The sequence below is a fragment of the Parus major genome, chromosome 28, assembly GCF_001522545.3.
Source record: "Parus major isolate Abel chromosome 28, Parus_major1.1, whole genome shotgun sequence".
NCBI lineage: Eukaryota > Metazoa > Chordata > Aves > Passeriformes > Paridae > Parus > Parus major.
The window spans coordinates 1,910,956-1,921,389 of NC_031797.1; the positions used below are offsets into that span (position 1 = coordinate 1,910,956).

At 48.8% G+C, this 10,434-nt stretch overlaps 1 protein-coding gene across 2 annotated transcripts in view; it reads right to left on the reverse strand.

The window, feature by feature from the left end:
* Window positions 1-8,075: 8,075 nt before the first annotated feature.
* The window catches only part of LOC107215340 (tyrosine-protein kinase ZAP-70), a 34,658-nt gene continuing 32,299 nt past the window's right edge, over window positions 8,076-10,434 (reverse strand). For both annotated transcript variants that reach the window (XM_015651444.3, XM_015651442.3), the window contains exons 12-13: window positions 9,279-9,391; window positions 8,076-8,859 (exon numbers count right to left, since the gene is read on the reverse strand). In XM_015651444.3, the coding sequence (XP_015506930.1) occupies window positions 8,736-8,859; window positions 9,279-9,391 (237 nt within the window). In that variant the 3' untranslated portion in view covers window positions 8,076-8,735. The remainder of the gene's footprint in view (window positions 8,860-9,278; window positions 9,392-10,434) is intronic.

The window sequence follows — 10,434 nt, forward strand, 5'->3', positions numbered from 1 at the left end:
TTATATATTATATATTATATATTATATATTATATATTATATATTATATATTATATATCGTATATCGTATATCGTATATCGTATATTGTATATTATATATTATATATTATATATTATATATTATATATTATATATTATATATTATATATTATATATTTTATTTTCTATATATATAATACAATATAATGTAATGCTATAAGGGTGTGGTTTTATTGGGTTTTTTTATCGGACAATATAGAAATTTTCCTTCAGTTTTGCAAGAAATGGTTTTTATCTGTGAAGGAATGAGATTGTGACACAAAGATCCTCGCTAGCTCCAAAAACTGGAGTTGAGATTCAATATTTAAAATGGGTTGTTGTGAAAAGAGGAATAAAAAGTATTTTTAAGGAAATAAAGTGATTTTAAGGAAGTGCAGGGAACAGGGATGAGCCCATCACATTCATCTGTAAAAGGAGATTTCCTGCTTTTCAGATTTTCAGGGATCAGGTAACTTCATCCCTGGGCAGTCTGTCATGAAGAACACCCTGTGAAATATTTTGTTCAAAATGGGTTTCCCACATAAATGTGAATTAAGGAGAATTTTCCACAGCAATCCTCAATTTTCAATTCAAACTGGATTTCCTAACAGCAGTTGGGGAACCACCCTCAGTTGTTCTCCTTTTCCCCAGTGGTTTCCATCTTGGACAATCAAAATATCACAGCCAAAAAAAACCCCAAAATACTCTTTACTTTCCAGATGTATTGTTTGAAAAAACCCTCCAAAGGTTGCAAAGCAAAATTCTCCAGACCCAAAACCATTTTTCTGTTCTCTGTTGACAAAATCATTGCCAGGAGCTGAGAATTTCAAAGCAGCTCCACAAATCTGTGGCACCACCAGACTTTTCTCTGCAGAAGCATCTCCCACATCCCGCAGGGGATTTTTGTGGTTCAGATCGTGTGGTCCTGCTCTGTTTCCCCTCCTAACCCAAGGGCTCAGCCCCCTCAGAGCTGCTCCTTTTCAAGGCCAGGTCTTGTTGCTGCTGAAGATGAATAGATCCCACAGACACAGCTCGAGGTGAGGTGGAAAGAAGAGAAAGGTTATTTTTCCTCCCAGGATTTATAGGTTCTGACCATGCCAGGGATGGGATGGTCAGGATAACACTTTCTCACTGCACTGACCATGAGAGATGCCCATCACAAGATGTGGAACAGAAAGAATGTACACATATCTATGTTTACAGTTACTGTCCTGGGAAAGTCCTTAGAAAACCATGGCAGCAAGCTCAGAAGCTGAGTTTTCAGGGCCACCAGGTCTCACCTTTCCTGCTGAGATGTTGCAGCTGAACCTCATCTCCAAGGCCTCAGCTCCCCCAGTCCTCAGCTCCCCCTCCTCAGCCCACAGGAGCCACCACAGCTCCTCCCCTGCCCCCAGCACCGGGGGCTTTCCTCCCTCTGCGCTTCTTCACCCTCTTGCCCTGAACCCCAAAACCCAAATCACTGCTCTGCCACCACCCTGAGTCCAGCTCAGCTGGGATTTATAATTTTTTACCTTTATTTTAACACTGCACTGAGTTAAGAAGGCATTATTTGTGTGTTGGGGGGAGTAGGAAGTGCCACGACAGCATTTTCAGGGCAGAGCTGGCCCAGAGCTCACCACCCCAGCTGCCCAGAAGAATAGAGCCTGTCTGCAGCTCCTCAGCACATCCTGCCAATTCCTGCAGGCCTTTAATAACATTTTATCCCAAATGAAGCAAGACCCATCCTGCAGGAAAAAGCTCTGGAAGTTGCTGCCGTAGGAGAAAAGGAAGCTCGGCCAGGACTGGTGAGGGACCTTCAACATTCACACAGCTGGGAAAGGTGATTTGGGTTTGCAGGGATGCTCCAACACTGAGCTGGTTCCCACTCCTGTGCTCTTGGAGGGGTTTGGAATTGGGGTGGATTTGCTGTGCAGCCAGTTCAGGGTTTTGGCAGGACTCATCCCTGGGGAATCGCTGGCCTGAGGGGCTGGAAAGCTCCCTGGTCCCTTCTGTCACGCCTGAGCCATTGTTTGAGGGTTGGCAGCAGCTCCTGGGATTAAACCACTGTGACATCTGCCGTGTCACCCCGGGGCTGTGCCAGCACTTTACTCCTTGGTTACTCACTGGAGGATGATTCCCTTCCAGCCCTGGGCAGGGAATGGGGTGGCACAAGAGCCCCGTGGCTCCCTGACTGCAGCAGCTTTGGGGGCAGAGGGGTTTTCACTGGGTTATTCCCACTCACAGGATCCCCAGAGATTCCCCTTGGCCATGGCCAGCAGAAGGGATGGTGTGGATTTGGGGGACAGGAATGAAGGTGCTGCAGGAAGAGGCACAGATGATGTGAGGGTGGCACAGGGTGCCCAGAGCAGCTGGGGCTGCCCCTGGATCCCTGGCAGTGCCCAAGGCCAGGCTGGACGGGGCTTGGAGCAGCCTGGGATGGTGGGAGGTGTCCCTGCCATGGCAGGAGTGGGGCTGGATGGGATTTAAGCTCCCTCCCAACCCAAACCATTCCATGATTCCACAAAAACTGCTGCAGGCCCAGTGCCAGCAGAGGCCCAGCTCTGTCCCTGTGTGCAGGACACAGCCCTGGGTGACTTTACACACACAAAACCTTTCCTACACACACCAGGACACACCTGACAATTCCCAGGTGCCCTTGGGATGTCATTCCCCACTCTGAAGGCTCCAACCCAAAAATACCAGAAGGGAAAACGAGGATTAAATCCGCTCTAAGTCCCACAGTCCTCTGGAAGCTGCTCAGAGGGAGCTCTGACATCCTCCTTCCATTGACTTGCTGGGAAAAATGAGCTCCAGAAATTCCCATCACTTCATCCCCACTTCAGTTAACTCTGCCTATGAATCTGATTTTCCCTTACATTGGTTTTCCTGAGCCTGGGGCTGTGTTGAGGCACCTTAATCCATCTTGGTCCCAGGGACAAAGGGACAACTGTGGAAGGAAGGAGCGTCCTTCTCCAGCAGTGTGAGCTCCCATTTCCATCCTGTCCAGCAGGATTTCTCCATCCTCTCATGGGCTCTGATCCCTGAGGACAAAACAGGATGGATGTGGAGGCAAATGTGACCCCTTTCAGGTCTTTGCACGTTCTACTGCCAGAGGAAAAAGGTCAAAAATCCCTAAATCCTAATGAAGAGAGTGGGAATTCTTGATTAGGGACCACAATCAAGCCCTTGATTTAGAAAAGCAAATCAGGAAAACCTAGAGGAAAGATTTTTTTTGGTCCATTTCTTAAGTTAAAATAACAAAGATAAACCAGATGATTTGACATGAAATCAGAATTAAACACAACAAAATAAAATTCAATACCCCCTTTAAAACCTGGTTCCTGTAGTTTATACTTGTAATATCCTCTGAAATATTCCCTGTGCCGAGGCTCTATTACTCTTTGCTCAATTCCCTGCTCTGCCTGTGAGTAGATTTTTATATTCTACCCCAAAAATTCCTCCTTTCGTTCCACTTTCAGTACCTGAGCCCGTGTCATTATTTCTGCTCGTACTTAGCAGCTGCTCTGCCCCTTTCCCACCTCTGCTGTGTCTTTGCAGCTCCTCCCAGTGTCAGTTCAGTTGTGATTTTTCTGACTGTGCCAGCACAACTCTGGGGTGTTAAACAGGCTGCCCTAAATAGCAGCTCTCAGCCTTCTGTACAGTATTTTTTCCTTTTTGCTGAGTCTTTGCTGCTTCACATTTGGGAAAAATGGGTGCTGAATTTGGGGATCTGCTGGCAGGGTTTGATATCTGCCTTCCTGCGTCTGTTTTTAACCCAGTTTTGGTACATCAAGCACTTTTTCCATCCTTTTTTCTCTTCCTTGTTTAAACAAAAACACATCATAGAAAATGCTTTCCCCTTTTCCACTGTTTGGAGATGTTTTATCTTTTATTCATCACTGCAAGCACATTTTTCCAATCACTATTTTTATTTTGCTTTTTAGATTGGTGAATATCTACCAGTTAAATTTTCAATTAAAAAAGCTGGATCAAGATAGGAGATTTTGTGGTTCCTTTGTTTCTGTGATTCCCTTATTTCTGTGATTCCCTTATTTCTGTGATTCCCTTATTTCTATGATTCCCTTATTTCTGTGATTCCCTTATTTCTGTGTTTCCCTTATTTCTGTGATTCCTTTATTTCTGTGATTCCCTTTTATTACAGACACCTTGAGTTCCTTCCTGAAGGTGTCTCTTGCACAGATGCTTCTTAATAGCAAATAAAATCATTATTTTCTGTGAGATTTTCTACAGTAGAGCAAAATGTGCTAAAACCTGTGAATGAATGAATCTTTATCTTACACTGGGGGATTGCTGTGCAACAATAAGGCCAATTCCCAAAGGATTAACTGTGTATTTCTGGAATCACAGCTCTGGGAGCAAGAAAGGCAGAGGGATAAATCACAGGATCACAGAATTCCACACAGAATTAAGGTTGGAAAAGACCTTTAAGGTCATCAAGTCCAACCATCAGCCCAACATCACCATGGTCACCACTAATCCGTGTCCCCAAGTGCAGCACCCAGGGATGGTGACTCCACCACTGCCCTGGGCAGCCCCTTCCATCTCCTCTCATCTGCTCCACCAGATTTCCTGATGGCAAACAAAGAAATCTTTTACTTCTGCTGTGAGAAGAGAGGTGATTTTCCCCAGGCCTTGGATATTTGTTAATACCTAAACCAGCCCCGCCACCTGCACTCCTCTTGCCAGAGAAACCTTGAATTTTGCACCTCAGTTTGCATCTTCCAGGGCCTGGCACATCCTTTTTTCTTCCTGGGTCCGTGGCAGAAACCTCTGCAATTAGATTTGGCTAATTATCATCCTGGAATGGTTTGGGTTGGAAGGGACCTTAAAGCTCATCTCATTCCAGGCCGTGCCAGGGCAGGGACACCTTCCACAATCCCAGAAATCCAAATTCTGCCCAGCCTGGCCTTGGACACTGCCAGGGATCCAGGGGCAGCCACAGCATCTCTAGGAAATCCATCACAGCCCCTTACCACCCTCCCAGCCAACAATTCCTTCCCAATATCCCATCTAAATTTCCCCTTTTCCAGTTTAACCTCATTCCCCACATCCTGACTCTCCAGTTCCTGATGCAGAATCCCATTCTGGCTTCCCTTCATGTCCTGGGAGGGATCTGAGTTCTCCACACAACCTTCTCTTCTCCATGTGAGCACCACCCAGAGGTGCCCCAGTCCCCCTGTCAGCTTTTTGGCCTCCTCTGGATTTGTTCCAAGGGCAGTTCCACGTCCTTCTCCTGCTGGGAGCACCAGAACCGTGCACAGAATTCCAGGTGGGATCTCCTGGGAGCAGGGCAGGGGTGGCCATGGCTCAGTCCATGGATGCACTGGTTGTGCTGGGTGTGGTTTGACTGCTCTGAGCTAGGAAAGCCTTGGAATATGAAAAGGAGGCATCACCTGGGGGTGGGAAATAGAAAAACAAACAAAGGTGGATGGGAGCTTCTCTTCCAGGCCCCTGACAACCCCTGACAAGTCAGACCCCTCCCTGCCTCACGTCCTTCTGAGGGATTTAGGAAGAAGATGATCTCCTGTCATGCAGGGAGAGCAGGGGACAGTGTAGGAGCAGAGGTTCACCTGAATTCCATGGGGAAATGTGAGATTTGGAAGTGTATTTTTGGCAGGCCGAAAGCTCTCTGTGCTTTCCTGGTTGCCAGACATTTCACTGCAGGCCAAGGAGGGAACAGCCCAGTGGGAAAAGGGAAAATAGCGTGGAAAATCTCCTTTTCTGTGGGTTCAGGCACTCCTCAGGGCTCTGAAACAGAGGTCAGGGAGCCCAGAGCTGGTTTTGGTGCCATTTTTGTGCTGCTGAACAAAACCTGAGCGGGATGGAAAGGTCACTTTGTCCTTGCAGCTGCTAAGCAGGCGTGTCCTGGGTAGGATGGGGGTCCTGGTGGTGAGATTGGGGTGCTGGAGATAAGACAGGCTGGGATGAGCCAGATCAGGCTGGGGGATCTGCTGAGGTGTCAGTGGTGATCAGATGAGTGCCAGCTCTGTCACGTTATCACTCTGGGTGCTCAGAAGGTGAAGCTCATCCCTTCCCTCCAAACACTGAGGGTGGAAAATTCCAGAGAGCCTGAAAGACTTGGGAAAAACAGAGGGAGATGGATGAGTGCAGAGAAGGAGGGAAGGAAGAAAAGAGAGGATTTGGGGAAGTTTCTGGAAGAAGAGCAGCTGCCACAGAGCTCTGAGTCTGCTCTCCAGCTGCTGCCTTTATCAGTGACACAGCTCTCATCAACCCCAGATCCCTGGGATCGGACAGGGAAGGGGCTGCAGGTCCTGCAGGGTGTTCCACCTGCAGCAGGGAGTGGGGAGAGAGGCAGGGCTGGGAAAATCCCTGCTGTGGGTGGGGGATAGGAGAGGCTGTAGGGCCTGGAGACCTGGAGATGTTCCCTCTGAGGGGGCTGAGTCCCTCTGGAATGGCAGAGTGGGATGATCAAGGCCCCAGCTCCAAGGAAATTCTCCTCAGGGGTGACTGACAGACCCTGCACACCTCAAAAGCAGGAATTACAAAGATTCTCAGGAGCTCTGTGACTTCAGGTCCTGCTTGTCTCACTCCTTTTTCCCCTTCCAGCAACTTCTGGTATTTTCCAATGCTCTTGGAACAGACATCTTCCAACCCAAATTATCCCCATCCCAGGCAGGATTAACCCCTTCCCTCGCTCCTCTGGCATAATCCCAAGGGATTTGTGTCCTGTCTGTCAGGGTGTGGATACACACACCCAAAACTGTCTCCAACTAAAGCAGAAGTTTCTCTGGGAATATTTCTCTGGTGCTTTCCTTCCCTGTCTGAAAAAAATAGCAGCGTCCAATTAGCTGAAAATTTATTGCAAGAAATCATTTCAAACCAGAAAATGGATTTGTTTTGAAAACAAAGTCTAAACAAAATGTTTTGGCAGTGGCTTCCAAGTAGAAAACACATTGAGCCTTCTCTTTTCCAGCTAAAGAGCTGCTTTCCCTGGGAGGAAAACATGACAGAGAGGAGAACTTTTTCCTGTCTCTGCACTGACTGAACAAACAGGATTGAGGAAGGTTCTCCTGGATACCTGTTTTCCTCTCTGCTGGGAGGGATAATAGATCCAGACTTCAACATTCAGGACAAGTTGATAGGGGTGAGAGAGAAAATGCCACATGTGAAGAGTTGGTGTCTCTGGAAGCTTCTCAGCAAGGAAATTTAGGATTTGTTTTTCATCAAACCTGGCTCAGTGACTGCTGGGACAGAGGTTGATTCAGATGTTGATAAGGTTAATTACCTTATTACCTAATTACCAGAGCTTTGTTTTCAGCCCAAATGCCACTCTCACCGCTGGCCTGAGGCTGTTTGTTCCCCCCAGGACAAGGTGCTGGGGGGGAGCTGCTCTGTGGCTTTAGCTGCCAGGAGATGGTGAGAGATAAATTCTTGTGTTTGCTGCCTCCTGCTTCCTTCAGAGCCTTCACAGCCTCTGTTCTCTGCAGCAATCCCCTGCACTGGGGCAGGTGAGCAATTGTTCTTGCAAGAAAACATGCAAAAAACCTTCCAGCTGTGCAGCAAAACCAGCCCAAAGGGGGAGGCTGGGCAAGGAGGGAAATCCTGGCTTCATAGAGGGAAATCACATTTATTTTCTTGTCAGCCTGTTGGAAATTATAAAACTTTTAAAATAGCTTTTAGTTAATGGTTTTAATTGCATTTTAGTTAATTAACCATAGTCAATGTGTTAATTATAGACAATGTGTTATTCTTAAATTATTTCTGGCAAATAGCAAAGCTCCTTTTGTGGGAACACAGCCTGGAAAAACGACTAAAACTGTAAAGTTTGTTGAGCTAACCTTGATATGCTGCAATGAACATTCACTGCTTTGTTTGCTAAAAATGTATAAAAAGGTGAGGAAGTTTTGGATCGGGGGCTGTGTGGAGGCTGGGATTTTGTCAGCCCCATCCACACCCAGAGCTGAGAATAAAGCAATTTTCTAACACTAAAAATGCAGCGTTGGAGGGTTCTCTTATCCCAATGGGTTTGGGGGTTTTGGCAACGAGCCTGAAGCAGTTGCCAGCATTTCTCAAAGTTCAATGATCTGAGCCATGGGATGTTCAGAACATGGAATGGTTTATTTATAGGGTGACCAGTTTTTAAGCTTGAAAAACAACATTTCATCAGCACACAGGGGCCAGGTGGGATCCAGGAGCTGAGGGATTGGTCCTGGGATTGTTTGGGAGCCACCTTGGAGGGCTGGGTGACACCTGCTCTGTGCTGGCCAGGGTGCAGGGGGACAAACCAGCTCTGTCCCACTGTTCCTCCCCATCCCAGCTGCAAACCAGCTGCTCCCTGCCCTAATCCAAGGGGAAAAGGACTCGGTGGCTCCCTGTGCCGGGTCCCACCCTGTGCAAACCCCACCAGAAACGTGCACTTGGCTGTTTCCTGGGAAAGCATTGTTTGTTAAGGGACTTGGGAAAATCCAGATTTTCTGGAGCCAACACAGTTCATCCTCAGTGAGCCTGGGAGGCACAAAGCTCTGGGACAGCTCTGGAATTGGGTGGGAAGGAGCTCTGGCACTGTCTGTACTCCTGGGCTGGGTCAGGCTGGCGGAGCTGGGAGGCACAGCTGGGTGTCCCTGTCTGTGGGGACACCAATGTCCCCTGTGTCCTCAGTTCCACAGCTGCTGAGGAGCATTTCAGAGATTAAAGCAAAACTTCACAAGGAGCCCTTCCAGCTCCATGCAGGGCAGGTGGAGGCACGGAGAAGGAATCTCAAGGAAGAGCTGCTTTGGCCTTGTCCCCTGTGCCTGGCCCGTTTTCGGGCTTGGCAGCAATGCTGTAGTAGTAGGAACGGATCATGTTTTCCACAGCCACAAATCCTGGACGTTCTTCCCATCTGCAAGGGCAGAGAGGAACAAAAAAGGTCATCAGAGAGGACAAAACTGGCCAGGTGCAATGAGAGGACACAGAGACCCTGGGGAAGAGCTGGCTGTGCCAGGGCACAGGAGGTAGCTGAGACTTTTTTGGGATGAAGAGGGTCAAAGACACCAAGCCTTGGGGATCTTCCAGGGTTGGCACGGGCAGATGGGGGGGTCTGATATTAAAAAATTCATCTTGGGCTGTGGAGTCATCACAAACCAAGGCAGGAGACACGGTTTGCTTTGTGCTGTCACCATGCAGACAGCGTGGTGAAGGTGTCCCTGCCCATGGCAGGGTTGGACTGGATGGGCTTTAAGGTTCTTCCCGGCCCAAAATTCCAGTCCCATTGTGGGATTTGGTGACTCTGATGGAGCTGCCACCCTGGGAAATGCTCACCTGTATGTCCAGCACTGCTGCATCAGGGTGTACATCTCTGCAGGGCACTCCTGGGGACAGTCCATGCGCTTGCCCTGCTCTATGAAGCTGATCACCTCGGGGCCCTTCATTTTCTGGGATGGGAGCAAATGGGAAAGGGATTAATGTGTTCAGAGATGGCAGCAGGGCTAGGAGACAGGTTAGAGCTGGGCCTGGGGTAGAGCTGTGGTCCCACACCCCCCACACACAGCAGTCACTGTTCCCACCCTAGAGGCCAGAACTGTTCACTGTGGCCAGGCCATCCTGCAGATTCCACCCCACAGATCCCATCCCATCTGTCCTGCAGATCCCATCCCACAGATCCCATCCCATCCATCCTTCAGATCCCATCCCACAGATCCCATCCCATCCATCCCAGAGATCCCATCCCACAGATCCCATCCCATCTGTCCTGCAGATCCCACCCCACAGTTCCATCCCATCCATCCTTCAGATCCCATCCCACAGATCCCATCCCATCCATCCCTCAGATCCCATCCCACAGATCCCATCCCATCCATCCCACAGATCCCACCCCACAGATCCCATCCCACAGATCCCATCCCATCTGTCCTGCAGATCCCACCCCACAGTTCCATCCCATCCATCCCACAGATCCCATCTCATGGATCCTATCCCAGCCATCCTGCAGATCCCACCCCACAGTTCCATCCCATCCACCCCACAGATCCCATCCCATCCATCCTGCAGATCCCATCCTGTCCATCCTATCACTTCCATCCCACCCACCCTACTCACCCCATCCCTCCTGTCCTACCAGCTCCATCCCACTCAGCCTCCCCACCCATCTTCCAGATCCCATCCCTCCCACCCTCCAGACCTGACCCACCCATCCTGTTCACCCTCCAGGTCCCACCCCAAGCACGGGCCCAGCAGTGGATGAGAAGCCTTTTCTTTATCTCTCAAGTGAGCAGAAGATTCCCAAATTAATTCTGCTTGTTTTCTATTTCTTCTCTCTTAAAATGAACACAGAGCTGTGGGATCCACCCTAATTTATGCCTTTCCCAAAGTGGAAATGGGGCTGTCTCCTTTCCCGTGTGTCCAACTGTGGGAACACCCACTCAAGGGAGTAGGAACTGTGGTTTCAGAGTGTCCCTGTTGGGACTGTCACACCCAT